The sequence below is a fragment of the Impatiens glandulifera genome, chromosome 7 (assembly GCF_907164915.1).
Source record: "Impatiens glandulifera chromosome 7, dImpGla2.1, whole genome shotgun sequence".
Taxonomy (NCBI): Eukaryota; Viridiplantae; Streptophyta; class Magnoliopsida; order Ericales; family Balsaminaceae; genus Impatiens; species Impatiens glandulifera.
The window spans coordinates 41,945,387-41,957,405 of record NC_061868.1 but is presented as its reverse complement, the minus strand read 5'-3'; the positions used below and the strand labels follow the sequence as shown (position 1 = coordinate 41,957,405).

Sequence of the window (12,019 nt, the reverse complement as noted above, 5' to 3'; positions counted from 1 at the left end):
CTGTGGTTATTTTGTTACCCTATTATTTTTGTAAATTGAGTCTATCTATTTTTATTTTTAAGTATAATGTAGAACTTTTAAACTAAAATATCTATTATTTTAACCAAAATATATTATAAGCAATTAAAGTATGAATCATACATACTTAGTTTAACCATTATCATAATTTTTTTCACTTAGGAAAAATAACACTTAATAATCAAATAAAATTAATTAAAACAAAATTAATCTAAAAAAAGTTGACTTATTAGGGCTACCAATGACCAAATTTACAAGGGTGAATTTCAAAATACTAGAGTTTAAAATTGAATTTCAAAATAGATCCATAGTTTGGGGGTGAATGTAACTTTTATCTTCTTCTTTATCATTTCCGCCGTTCTCTTTTCCCTCCGGCAGGATTTCCGGCAGTTGCCGCCGTTCTCTTTTTTTCGTTTCTTTCTTTGCAGTCGCTTCGTTCTCAGGTAAGGCCCGTAACCTTACGAAACTTCCTTTTCAATCACTATTTGAATCGATAGTTTAGATTGCTCCCTTTAGGCATTTCATACATCCTTTTTTATGTACAGACTTGTAAAATTGATGCATAATGCTGTTTATGAATCTATATTTGATCGATCCTTTGTTTGGCTGATACATGTCTATCAATCTAGTATTAATTGCTCGAATCTGAACCCAAAAGCAGCTCATTCAGTCATAGGATTCATCACATTGTGCTGTAATGGTATTTCCTTACGTTTATGTATCTGTTTGAGTTCCTAGATTAGCTTTATTTTAGCCTTACATATATAGAAAAAGGTGAATCAATAAACAAGCAACGCAGCCAATTATGCCGTCTCTCTCAGCCATTCATTCCATCACCGAGTCTTTTAACACCATCATTAATCGTCTCTCCCGGCAAGGCGCTCACTGTGATGTCCTCCTTAAATATGCTTCTTTGCTTCACAACCGTATTCTTCCAGATGCCAATACCTTCCCCAGTCTCCTCAAAGCTTGCGCTTCCTTAGACCTCTACTATCCTGGTCTCTCTTTACATCAGCATTGCATCGTTAATGGATATTCCTCTGATGCCTATATTGGGTCTTCTTTGATTGATTTCTATGCTAAGTTTGGGTACTCCCACTATGCCCGCCATGTGTTTGAGTCTATGCCTGAGAGAAATGTCGTTCCTTGGACTACTATGATTCGATGTTATTCTCGAGCTGGTGAGCTAAGCACCTGCCTTTGTATGTATAACCGGATGCAACACCAAGGTATCCGCCCCAGTTCAGTTACTATACTTGTTATACTTTCTGGAATCTCAGAGGGGATTTATGTTCAATGTCTACATGGTGCCATAATTCGGCTTGGATTTTGTACAGATTTGTCTTTATTGAACTCACTGTTGTATGTTTATGGTAAATGTTATAGAGTCGAGGATGCGAGATGCCTGTTTGATTCAATGTGCATACGAGATGTAATTTCATGGAATTCCATGATCAATGTATATTCCATTGTTGGCGATGTTAAAGAAACATTACATCTAGCAAACATGATGAGAATGGAAGATGTTGAGCCAAACCGCCAGACGTTTAATTCATTGGTTTCTGCTAATGCTAAACAAGGTAACTTCAAGATTGGGAGATTATTGCATGCTAGGGTACTAACAGATGGTTTTGAGTTAGACATGCACATCAAGACATCGCTCGTGGTTATGTACTTGAAATGCAAAAACCATGACGATGCTTTTCGAATATTCGATCAGATTAAAGATAAAGACAATATTCTTTGGACGGCATTAATCTCCGGGCTTGTACAGGATGAATTTCCGGACAAGGCCATTGAAGTGTTCAGAAAAATGGTGTTATCAAGAACGATGCCATCAACTGCAACCATTGCTAGTATTCTTGCAGCTTGTGCTCAATTGGGATCATTCAATCTAGGTGTTTCTATCCATGCCTACGTGTTAAGGAAGAATATGATAATAGATTTGCCTGCTCAAAACTCTCTTATTACCATGTATGCAAAATGTGGCCGTCCCATTCAAAGCTGTGCTGTCTTTGACCTGATGCTTGAACGTGATCTCATCTCGTGGAATTCAGTTGTTGCTGGGCAGGCTCAGAATAACAATCTGTCCAAGTCTTTGTTGTTGTTCAGTCAAATGCGAAGAACGAAACATAGACCTGATTCGATAACTATCATTTCACTCCTTCAGGTATGTGCGGTTAATGGGGCTCTTCAGCAAGGGAGGTGGATACACAACCATGTCATTAGGAACTTTCTTAGACCATGTTTCTTGATTGATACAGCGTTGGTTGATATGTACTCCAAATGTGGTAACATAAACGCAGCAAAAAAGTGTTTTGATTTGATTCTTCAGCATGATTTGGTATCCTGGAGTGTAATAATAGATGCTTATGGAAGCCATGGACAAGGGCAGACTGCTTTGGAAATGTATCATAAGTTTCTTCTTGCGGGATTTGTGCCTAACCATGTCATCTTCTTATCTGTTCTCTCGTCTTGTTGCCATAATGGGCTTTTAAAGGAGGGGATAAGTTTGTTCTACTCCATGCAAAGTGAATTTGGTGTTGAACCGGAATTGGAGCACTTAGCATGCGTTGTGGATCTCTTCTGTCGAGCCGGGAGGGTGAGAAATGCGTACGAGTTTTATAAGAAGATGTTTTCAGAACAGGTGGGGGGCGTTTTGGGGATTCTTGTCGATGCGTGTCGGGCACAGAATGATTTGGAGCTTGGGGATATTGTGGCTAGAGAAATTTTAGAGATGAAACCTGAAGACGGTGCTGGAAATTACTTGCAGTTGGCGCATAGGTCTGCTTCGATGGAGAGGTGGGATGGTGTGAGTAAGGCGTGGGTTCAGATGAGGTCTCTTGGGCTGAAAAAGATACCTGGTTGGAGTTTTATTGAACTGCATGGTAGTATATGGACGTTTTTTAATCATCATAGTTCACATCCTCAATATGAGGATATTGTTTCAATTTTGAAGATCTTGAGCAACGAAACAAAGGAAGTTGGCATTGATGATAAAGCAAATACTTCTGTTTCATTAATATATTAGTTTTTTTTAAGAAATCAATTTTGATATTCAAAATCGAACACTTTGAAGATGGAGCAGCTATGGCTATCCAGCAAGGATAAAGGCATGGGAAAGAAACCCTAATGATTGAAGAATCATTCCATTCCATTCCCACAGGAGGAAATGATTCAAACTCATTGCCTTCTGCCAGCTCCACCCCTCGCGAAGGTACAATTTTCTGTAAAATAATTTTGTTTGTTTCAAATAGAACGCAACAATGTTCTTATTTATTCAAATAGTTGTAATTTTTCGATAGACATGTTGTTCTTGTGCAATAATAATCTCGGTTCTTAACATTTTTGGGTTTTGGTTATAGTTGGAATACGACTGCTCTTCTGGAGACGCGATGAAACTCTTCTTGTTAGTTTATCGAGGTGGAACTATTGCAATTGCAACACTAACACATGTATCCATTTGTAAATACAAATTTATTTGTATTTTCAAACATATTTCATGCTCAAAAGGATATTCAGGACAGATTTCCAATTAATTTTGGATCATCCACAACATTCTACAAGGAAATAAGAAAAAAAAAGATACTTCCATCTATCTCATTTGTAATCTCTAATGTTTTCCATGTATTTTAACTCTTGTATCATGTGGGATTTCATTGACTGTAATTATACAATTTACTATCAAGTTTCAAAAAATATATATATAAAAATCTCATTGTTTGGCTGGATGTGTTATAAAATTCTTGTAATTTTAATAAGGTTTAATACAGTTCAAAGAAGTATTCTAATTGATAATTGAATAATTAATTACTCCAAAATAATTTCATCATCTATTTACAGAAGCAAGGATAAATATAATTCAAAGTAAAAGGGTGGATTTCAAATGTTTGAATATTTTGAGGGCAAATATGAGTTATCCGTTAATCTTCTTTTTATCTTTGCCGCGGGTTCTCTTCTCTCCGTCGCGCAGGTTTTGCCGCCGTTTTCTTGAGTCGCTCTCTGTTCGTCGCTATCAGGTAGGTCCGGTAACCTTACGCAACTTCCTTCTTCAGTCATTCTGCACCTGTTCTTTCGATTTGCATCTGATCTATCACTTCTAGCTCATAGTTGAAGATGAAGTGTGTATGTGTGCATTCATATATATGTGTTTCAAAGACTGGATTTATGTGTTGCTACTAGATTAGGCATTTCATTCCAACAATAATCATTTCTAGCTGTAGGTATCGTCACTCTCAGATAGAGGAATGACGACGACGTTTATGGCTTCGCCGATGTCATCCTTCAATGCTTTCTTAACTGTGAGACGACTGCCTCCTCCATCTCAGATAGGAATAGTGTCGCTTGATTTCAGGTCCTACTCTATCTTACCTCGCTTGTCAATCTCTTTTGCTCGCCGACGAAACCGTACTGATTCTGCAACTACACCATTGCCAAAGAAGAAGAAGAAGGAGGTGAAGGATGAGGATCAAGAGGAGGTAAAATTGACATCTTACTATTTATTATATTTCTATGTGTCAATTAAACAAATCTTGATAGCAAATCAGGTTTTAGAGCCATCAAAGCCAATCTTGTATCATTGTTTTGTTGATTCTGGCATACAATTTGTTGTGCTTGTGAAGGATGGAGATGAGAAGGAAGATTTGCTAAAAGAAGCTTTTGAAGCATTTTTTGGGGATGATCTTGAAAATGATGATTCATTAAATGAAGATGATATAAGTGATGAAGAACTTATTAAGTTGGAGCGTGAATTGAAGGAGGCATTCAAGAAGTATGATGAAGAAGATATTATCGATTGCACTGGTAACGAAGGTGACAATGATAATAATGATGAAGAAGATGAATTTGAAGAATTATTATCGAAGCTACAAAATTGGCAACTCCATAGATTGGCTTATGCTTTAAAGGACGATAGTCGAAAAACCAATGTATGTAAGACTTTTTTTATATTTTTTTTTCTTCTAATGTTCTCCCATTTACTGATCTTATTAACTTGAGTTTTTGTTGATGACTTGAAGATAAAAGATCTTGCAGATGATCTATGTCTAGACCAAGCTGATGTTCTCAAATTACTCAGTGATCCAATTATTATGTTGATGACTGCTGCTTTACCCGATAACCTTGATTCAACAACCATCTTGGATCCTACTCAACTCGCAACAACAACAGTCTCGGATATCGAAACTTATACACCAGAAATATATGATTATGAAGTAACCCACACAACATTAAATTCTGAAGATGAGGAGGAGGAAGTGATAATCAATGTTACACAAACCGATTAACTGCTCTACTACGCAGGTAAGTTATTCTTTCTGTTTTTATGCATACAATGAATTAGGCCAAACCTGAAGTATTTGTTGTTGTTAGTTTTATTTGAATTAGAGTTTGGTTGCACCCTTTTAGTGGATACAAAATCTGAAGAAATATATGAATCTCATGAATAATAACAAGTAAGCATGGTTAATTTGATCTCAATAATGGGATTGAAAACGAATGAATAATGTTATTGAATAATGAATGATATAGGTACATAGAAATGCAATTCCTATATAGGAAATGATTAGAAATATATATATATGTGAATGCATAATTTCTGAATCCTATATTCCCATGATGAAATCAAAATAGTGCATCCATTAGACAGCAGCAGCATAATGCAGCCATACTGCAAATAAATAAATAAATCAGAGATGGATCAATGATATATTATATATATTTAAAGGATAATAAAATGGTTAAAAATTACCAGCCTTCAAAGCAACCGCCGCTGTTGCTTTGTTGTTGTCGAGGAGGAGGGGGAGGAGCGTAGTACTGTGGGGCAGCATATTGAGGTGGAGGAGGAGGAGGGTATCCCTGAGGAGGGTAACCTTGAGGAGGATATCCTTGAGGAGATGAATTAGGGTAACCTTGAGGAGGGTATCCTTGGGGAGGATAACCCTGATGTTGTGGAGGAGGGTATCCTTGTGGAGGATATCCCGGTTGAGGAGGTGGGTATCCTTGTGGAGGGTAACCTGGTGGAGGGTAATTAACATCTTTTGGACTTCCTTCTGGAGGGGGATAAACATAACCTAATCTCCATTATTAAGAAAGAAAGAATTAGAATTTAGATTTCATGATCTATATATATGTAGAGATAATAATAATAGAGAATAGAGAATACCTTGAGGAGAACCAAGTGGGGGCTGATTGTGACTCATTTGATCAAAAAAATGTATGTAATGTTGTTTTCTGCGCTTCAGTGTTGTTGTTTTTCTGCTGATCTTAAAATTTGGATCAGTAATTAATGGATGGATGGATGGATGATGAACAAGACTTTAATTATATGTCGCTTAATCGAGAAATACTAGGAAGCAACGGTCTTGGTTGGAGGATGGGCTTTTTTTTTCTTTCTTTCTTTTCTGAAAGGAATGAATGAATGGCTTGTTTGGATATATAATAATAATATATATATATATATATATATATATGAAATATTCCGAAAAATGATATAAATCTCTTACCCTGGGATTGTTTGGAAATAAACTATATTTTGGGGAACAAAATTTATTTGATGAAAAAGTGTTCAGTAAGTAAGTAGTTTCAAACAGGATTAATTTGATTCAATTCTTATTAATTAGTTAGTTAAATAAATGTTTTATTGATTAATAAAATTCCTAATGGTAACATCTTGAATTGTGATTGTGATTGATAAATAGTTCTGTATTTTCAAAAAATAATTAGGCCCAGTGTCTTGACATATGGCCGGCCCAATGTAAGATGGGCTACAAGGCTCGCAACAGTAAGTTGAAATTTATAAGGTCTATCGTGTAAGAAAGGAATTTTGAGATTGTTTTGAAGTCCAGAAGATTTCAAATAATTTAGAGTAAGAAGAAGAATAAACATTAACTAGTTTAAAATTTTATATAGTTTAGACATGTGTTTCATATGAGAGGATTTGTATAAAATAGAAAGAAAAAAAAACTAAATTTAGTTGGTCTATTCAAAATTTATTTAATTTTTTTTACCACTTGAATATTCAATTATTGTTTATAAATAAAACCAATTTAAACGTTTATTATTAGATAAAGAGAGAGTAGTAAATGGTTGATTCTGGAATGGGAATCCGTACGTTGTACCTTTATAGAAAAGGCCAAGCGATAAAACGGACAAAGTGTGGAGATTGACGTTAATGGGACCCACGCTCTTAATGTCAAAGACAGAGTCTTTGTCCCCACACCCCCACGTGGCTTTTGTCGACGCCACGTCACCTCGCTTATTTACTTTATTTACTTCAAATCTTTTAATAAGGATAACAAGAATTAGAAATATTTATATCAATAGGAGATTTAATTATTTCTGATAGACTATTATTTTTATACCACAATTTATGATAAAACCGGTTGTATTTCTAATATAAAAAACTTGTAAGTATATTTTGGATAAAATAGTAAATTGGGGTCCAAATTAAATGAATTTATTTGTTAATGTATTGGATATTTAAATTTGAATTCAAACAAACTTGTAAGTATATTTTGGATGCATGCAAAATAAATTTATTTCCCAAATATAAGTAAGTCCTTAAATAAATGAAAATTGACACGTGGGACCATCAATTAAGTGAGCAATCCAAGATGAATGGCACATGGTGTGGATAATGCTAATTGAACCATATAATTATTTAACTTATGTTTTATCATCTTTGACTGGTCTCCAAATCAAGTGAGGCCTCAAGTAATTACTTATTAGCTATTATCATTATTTATTAGACATAAAATTTCTAGAACAAGTTTGATGAAAGGATTTTTTTTTTTTTTTTTTTTTTAAGTAAACTACTCATTTTGAAGGCGAATTAAAATAAAATTGGTTGATTTATCAAAGATGGAGCATGGTTTACGAGAAAGTCACTAGTTTAAATATTTTTAAAATGACTTAATTTTCATGTAATTTTAGGTGTTATTTGCTTGTTTTATTATGTTATTCATTACTGTTGTTTATGTAAATTAAAATGAAGGTAAATGTTCGTTTTGCCTTAATTCATGAAAGTAGTTTTTTCTTTTGAATTTTTTTATTAAAATACGAGTTAAGTCTTTTTTTTATAAAAAAATAAAATCTCTTATTATAACTCACATCCTCTAATCCCATTAAAATAATATCTTAAATATTAAGAGTCTTATTTTAAATTTGATATCTACTAAATATGTCTTAAAAATGAGTTCTTCTTATTATTTTTTAAAAATTAATAAATAAACTCACATTGGCAATTGACAAAGGTGGATATTCTCTAGGCCTCCATGAAATCTTGGGTTCGAGTCCGTCAGGCGCTAAGTTCTGCGCCTGGTTAAGTGTGTTTGCGGACTATGTGTTCAATCCCTGCATGAGGTCCTAGGTTCGAGCCCGTTAGGCGTCAAGTTTTGCGCCTGATTAAGTGTGTTTGCAGGCTATATGCTTAACTCGGGGATTAGTTGCACTCCACAAGAGCAGCGGAACCCAGCGTTCTAAAAATGAAAAAAACTATTATTATTTTAACTAGTATATAAGTATAAGAGTTATCATACCTATTTTGAACACTTTTAGGTTATTTTTAAATTTAAGATTAAGATTAGAGTGAATCCTCACGTGTGAGATTAAATAGATAATTATGAGATTAGTAGATAGGCACATGTGATTTGGTTAAGCAATCTAAGACTATATTTTTTATTGGTACTTGTACAAGATATTTTTAATTAATTAAATTTGAGGTCATACAAATTATACTAACTAAATATATAATTGTTATAAGGTTTATAAAAACTAAAATATATCAGTAAACAAATGTAGATTTTAAACTACTTAATTTTGTACATAAGTTGATTTAATTAAAAAAGGTTTTTAAACATGAAAAAAAATGTGGCAAAGAAACGGTGGTAGTCTGGACACGTGATATATGTACTTGTTGTGCATGTACTCCATCAGTCCATAAATTAGTCCCAAATTTATTTCCATATTTTATAAAAAAAATTATAATCTTAATAAATAGTAATAAAAATAAACAATATAATTTATAAAAGATGTTACAATAATAAATAAAATAAAATAAATTACATATTAAAAACAAAACAAATGTAGCTAGGTGAAATGACAATAATAACCCCATCTAAAGGCTCATACTACTAATTTTGTTTGCCAATTTGAGAATATGAAAATGTTTTTTTTTCTTCTTCTTAGTTTGACTAAATAGTTTAAATAAAATTTTATTTTTTTAAAATTAATGATCTGAAGTTTGGCTATGTGATATTTTACTAGAATTCTCTAGAAAACATAATTTAGTTTAAAAAAAATATAAATTTAAAAACTTGATTTAATATTTCCAATATTCTAATAATATATAAAAAAAAAAAGAAGAAGAAAAGAGTGTATAAATTAATAGTCAGTGTAGTTGGTTGTAGTTATTGATAGTGAAAGAAGTACACAATTTGCATGTGCAATGGCCCTTGTTTTAGTTCTGAAATAGCCATAAATGGAATATCAAATTAAATAATTGAAGAATCCAAGAAGAATATACAAGTTTGAATAATTATATATTATCCAATTAATCCCAAACATAACTTTTAATATTCCTTTAGCTTAAAATTAAAACTAAAATATGGGTCAAATACTATTATCCACAAAAGTTAGTTAATTTTTTTTTAAAAAAAAGAAAAGAAAAGTAATTAGTATAAATGTTGTAAATTAAATAATTAGATGTGATTGAATTTTGGTTTAAAGAAGAAGGTACAATGTGCCTTGCTGTCTTCCATGTGAATAACATAAATTGTGGCTACCCTTCTTTCTTCCCAAATCATCACCCAACTGGCACTGTTTATATTCATTCAATTTCACTCCCCTCCCCATTCAGGCAATTCTAGACAAAACCCTTGTTTTTATTTTTCAAATAATCCACTTCATAATTTAGTTACAATCCAACTTAACACATATCTTATCTCTTATCTATTTCAATAACTGGGTCATCACTTTGGCATGTAAAAGTTGAAATCTTTTATATAATTTAAGTAGGTACCCATACACACAAACACAAACACACACACACACCAGAATTTGTTCTTCTCAATCTTTAATCTTTATATATATATATATATATAGAGAGAGAGAGAGAGAGAGAGAGGGAGTCTTCTTCTATCTATCTAGTATCTTCTTCTTCTTCATCAGTTCTTCTGTGTTTTGTGTTTTGTTTGTTTGTTTCCTGTTGAGAATAAAGAGATGAATAATGGGATGTGGGATTCAGAATGTAGCAGTGGGTGTGAGTCTGGTTGGACTGTTTATCTTGAACAATCATTTATGTCATCTCCATATCCTTCAAATCGAGGTATGAAGAAGGTGAAACAGTTTCAAGAAGAGGATGAAGAAGAAGATGAAGAAATCATTGTTGCAGAAGATATGTCAATGGTTTCTGATGCCTCATCAGGACCTCCACATTTTCAAGAACATCAAGAGGAGGCAGAGGAGGAGCCAGTTAATAAAAGGCAGAAAAGTAAAGAGAAATTTCGTCGAACACCTGACGTGCATCCTTCTTTCTTAGATGATACTGCAAGTTCTCCCCTGTTTGACTTTCCCCAGGTAAATAAATAAACAACAACATATATTTATATATATATTTTATATATATATATATAACACAATAATGATGAATTATATATTTGATAGAACAATCAGGATGCAGTGAAGAAGAAGAAGAAGAACACAGTAGAGTTTTCACAAGGGTATTCTGCAACTCATTTTGATCAGGTAAACTAAACTTATAATGTCTTGTTTTTATCATAAGAAATAAAAGAAACATTATCTAAAGTGTATGTTTTTTTTTAATGTAGGAGAGATCTGCATACCATGAACAACTTGGTTTTATTCAATATCTTCCAAATGGGAATCAAATGCAGCAGAATCAGTAAGTGTTTTATATCATTATTATTATTATTATTAACTTGAAGTTTTAATTTAATGAATTTTATGAAGGTGGTATGGAACTGGGAACATGATGGGGATGAGATGATTGATGAAGAAGATGAAGTTTTTTGAGAGATAAATTATTAATTCAATCTCTGTCACACTGCACTACTTGTTGTGGGAAGTCAATTTTTATTTTCTTCTTCTTCCTTACAATTTTTATTTTATTGTCAATGGAAAAATAAAAATAAGTACATATTTCATCTCCATTTTGTTTTTTCTATGCTGGCTTTATTTCAAAAACAAGTATTTTAGTTGGGTTTAAACGAACAAATATTATTACCGAGCATTGAGCCCGAACTTAGATTCAACCCTTAGCGTTTTCAAATATATATAATATTTGAACCATTCAAGAGGAAATAACAACAATAAGTTATTATTTTTAGCACAAGAAAAATCCAACTTAAAATCTACAAGTTATTAACTAGATATAACTGTTTTTGTTTTTATTTCTATGGCTTTTTTACTTTATTTTATTTTAATCTTATGTTATTACTTGTTTGTTTTTTAAATGAAAGATAGATATTTTTTTTTATCTATACTTGACTACTCCATTTAAAATAAAATTCTCAAATATCATTAATGTTACAAAATATTATAAAAATAATGTTTGCTAATTTTATTAATAATTTTATGAAAGAAGTGTAAAAATATTTCTAAATGTATATTTAAAAAATGATTATTATTATCTTGTAATAACATTTTGATTAAATTGATGGTAATATAAATTGATTTAAGTTTATGCACGTGTATAAAATCAAAGGTAAAGAACATCAAAACCTTACACAAAATCATTCTCGAATAATAATTTCTATAATTTAAAAAAGAATACTTGCAAAAACATGAAGACAACTATAAAGTACAATAAGTTAAAGTTCATTTATCGGTTTGTCTACGATGCGAGAGTTTGGACAAGAGTACCGACGTCTGTTCATAGGTTTTACGAAGAAGAGACTATAAATGTTTTTCATCAACTCCAACAAAAAGATCTAATGATCTTTAAATCTCGGGGTCCAGAATGTTTAAATGGTTTACAACCACA

At 32.3% G+C, this 12,019-nt stretch overlaps 4 protein-coding genes across 5 annotated transcripts; 3 read left to right on the top strand and 1 right to left on the bottom strand.

The window, feature by feature from the left end:
- Window positions 1-413: 413 nt before the first annotated feature.
- On the top strand, window positions 414-3,225 carry LOC124910348 (pentatricopeptide repeat-containing protein At4g04370). Its single transcript, XM_047450982.1, has one exon. The coding sequence runs from the start codon at window positions 824-826 to the stop codon at window positions 3,047-3,049; it is 2,226 nt and encodes a 741-aa protein (XP_047306938.1). The 5' UTR covers window positions 414-823; the 3' UTR covers window positions 3,050-3,225.
- A 1,040-nt stretch (window positions 3,226-4,265) lies between these two features.
- Window positions 4,266-5,490, top strand: LOC124909938 (protein OVEREXPRESSOR OF CATIONIC PEROXIDASE 3-like). The gene is made up of 3 exons (XM_047450565.1): window positions 4,266-4,496; window positions 4,566-4,946; window positions 5,037-5,490. The coding sequence occupies exons 1-3, from the start codon at window positions 4,266-4,268 to the stop codon at window positions 5,301-5,303; spliced, it is 879 nt and encodes a 292-aa protein (XP_047306521.1). The 3' UTR covers window positions 5,304-5,490.
- LOC124945913 (cysteine-rich and transmembrane domain-containing protein WIH2) lies at window positions 5,481-6,441 on the bottom strand. The gene is made up of 3 exons (XM_047486436.1): window positions 6,182-6,441; window positions 5,768-6,089; window positions 5,481-5,686 (listed from the first exon to the last, which is right to left on the bottom strand). Exons 1-3 carry the CDS (start codon window positions 6,216-6,218, stop codon window positions 5,641-5,643), a joined length of 405 nt encoding a protein of 134 aa, XP_047342392.1. The 5' UTR covers window positions 6,219-6,441; the 3' UTR covers window positions 5,481-5,640.
- Window positions 6,442-9,845: 3,404 nt separating this feature from the next.
- Window positions 9,846-11,194, top strand: LOC124910657 (protein SOB FIVE-LIKE 5-like). 2 transcript variants are annotated; one of them, XM_047451332.1, is made up of 4 exons: window positions 9,846-10,593; window positions 10,690-10,761; window positions 10,845-10,918; window positions 10,987-11,194. In XM_047451332.1, the coding sequence occupies exons 1-4, from the start codon at window positions 10,237-10,239 to the stop codon at window positions 11,021-11,023; spliced, it is 540 nt and encodes a 179-aa protein (XP_047307288.1). In that variant the 5' UTR covers window positions 9,846-10,236; the 3' UTR covers window positions 11,024-11,194. The 2 variants fall into 2 exon arrangements, with proteins under 2 accessions (XP_047307288.1, XP_047307287.1); XM_047451331.1 differs by having other exon boundaries at window positions 9,858-10,593; window positions 10,681-10,761.
- The last annotated feature ends 825 nt before the right edge of the window (window positions 11,195-12,019 follow it).

Bases quoted from the DNA above. Each gene is read 5' to 3' on its own strand.
- LOC124945913 (XM_047486436.1), bottom strand. From the start codon at position 6,218: ATGAGTCACAATCAGCCCCCACTTGGTTCTCCTCAAG. The intron at 6,090-6,181 runs GTATTCTCTATT...AATGGAGATTAG, and splicing joins CCCACTTGGTTCTCCTCAAG to GTTATGTTTATCCCCCTCCA. The intron at 5,687-5,767 runs GTAATTTTTAAC...ATTTATTTGCAG, and splicing joins GGCGGTTGCTTTGAAGGCTG to TATGGCTGCATTATGCTGCT.
- LOC124909938 (XM_047450565.1), top strand. From the start codon at position 4,266: ATGACGACGACGTTTATGGCTTCGCCGATGTCATCCTTCAATGCTTTC. The intron at 4,497-4,565 runs GTAAAATTGACA...ATAGCAAATCAG, and splicing joins AGGATGAGGATCAAGAGGAG to GTTTTAGAGCCATCAAAGCC. The intron at 4,947-5,036 runs GTATGTAAGACT...GATGACTTGAAG, and splicing joins ACGATAGTCGAAAAACCAAT to ATAAAAGATCTTGCAGATGA.
- LOC124910348 (XM_047450982.1), top strand. From the start codon at position 824: ATGCCGTCTCTCTCAGCCATTCATTCCATCACCGAGTCTTTTAACACC.
- LOC124910657 (XM_047451331.1), top strand. From the start codon at position 10,237: ATGAATAATGGGATGTGGGATTCAGAATGTAGCAGTGGGTGTGAGTCT. The intron at 10,594-10,680 runs GTAAATAAATAA...TATATTTGATAG, and splicing joins CCCTGTTTGACTTTCCCCAG to AACAATCAGGATGCAGTGAA. The intron at 10,919-10,986 runs GTAAGTGTTTTA...AATTTTATGAAG, and splicing joins AATCAAATGCAGCAGAATCA to GTGGTATGGAACTGGGAACA.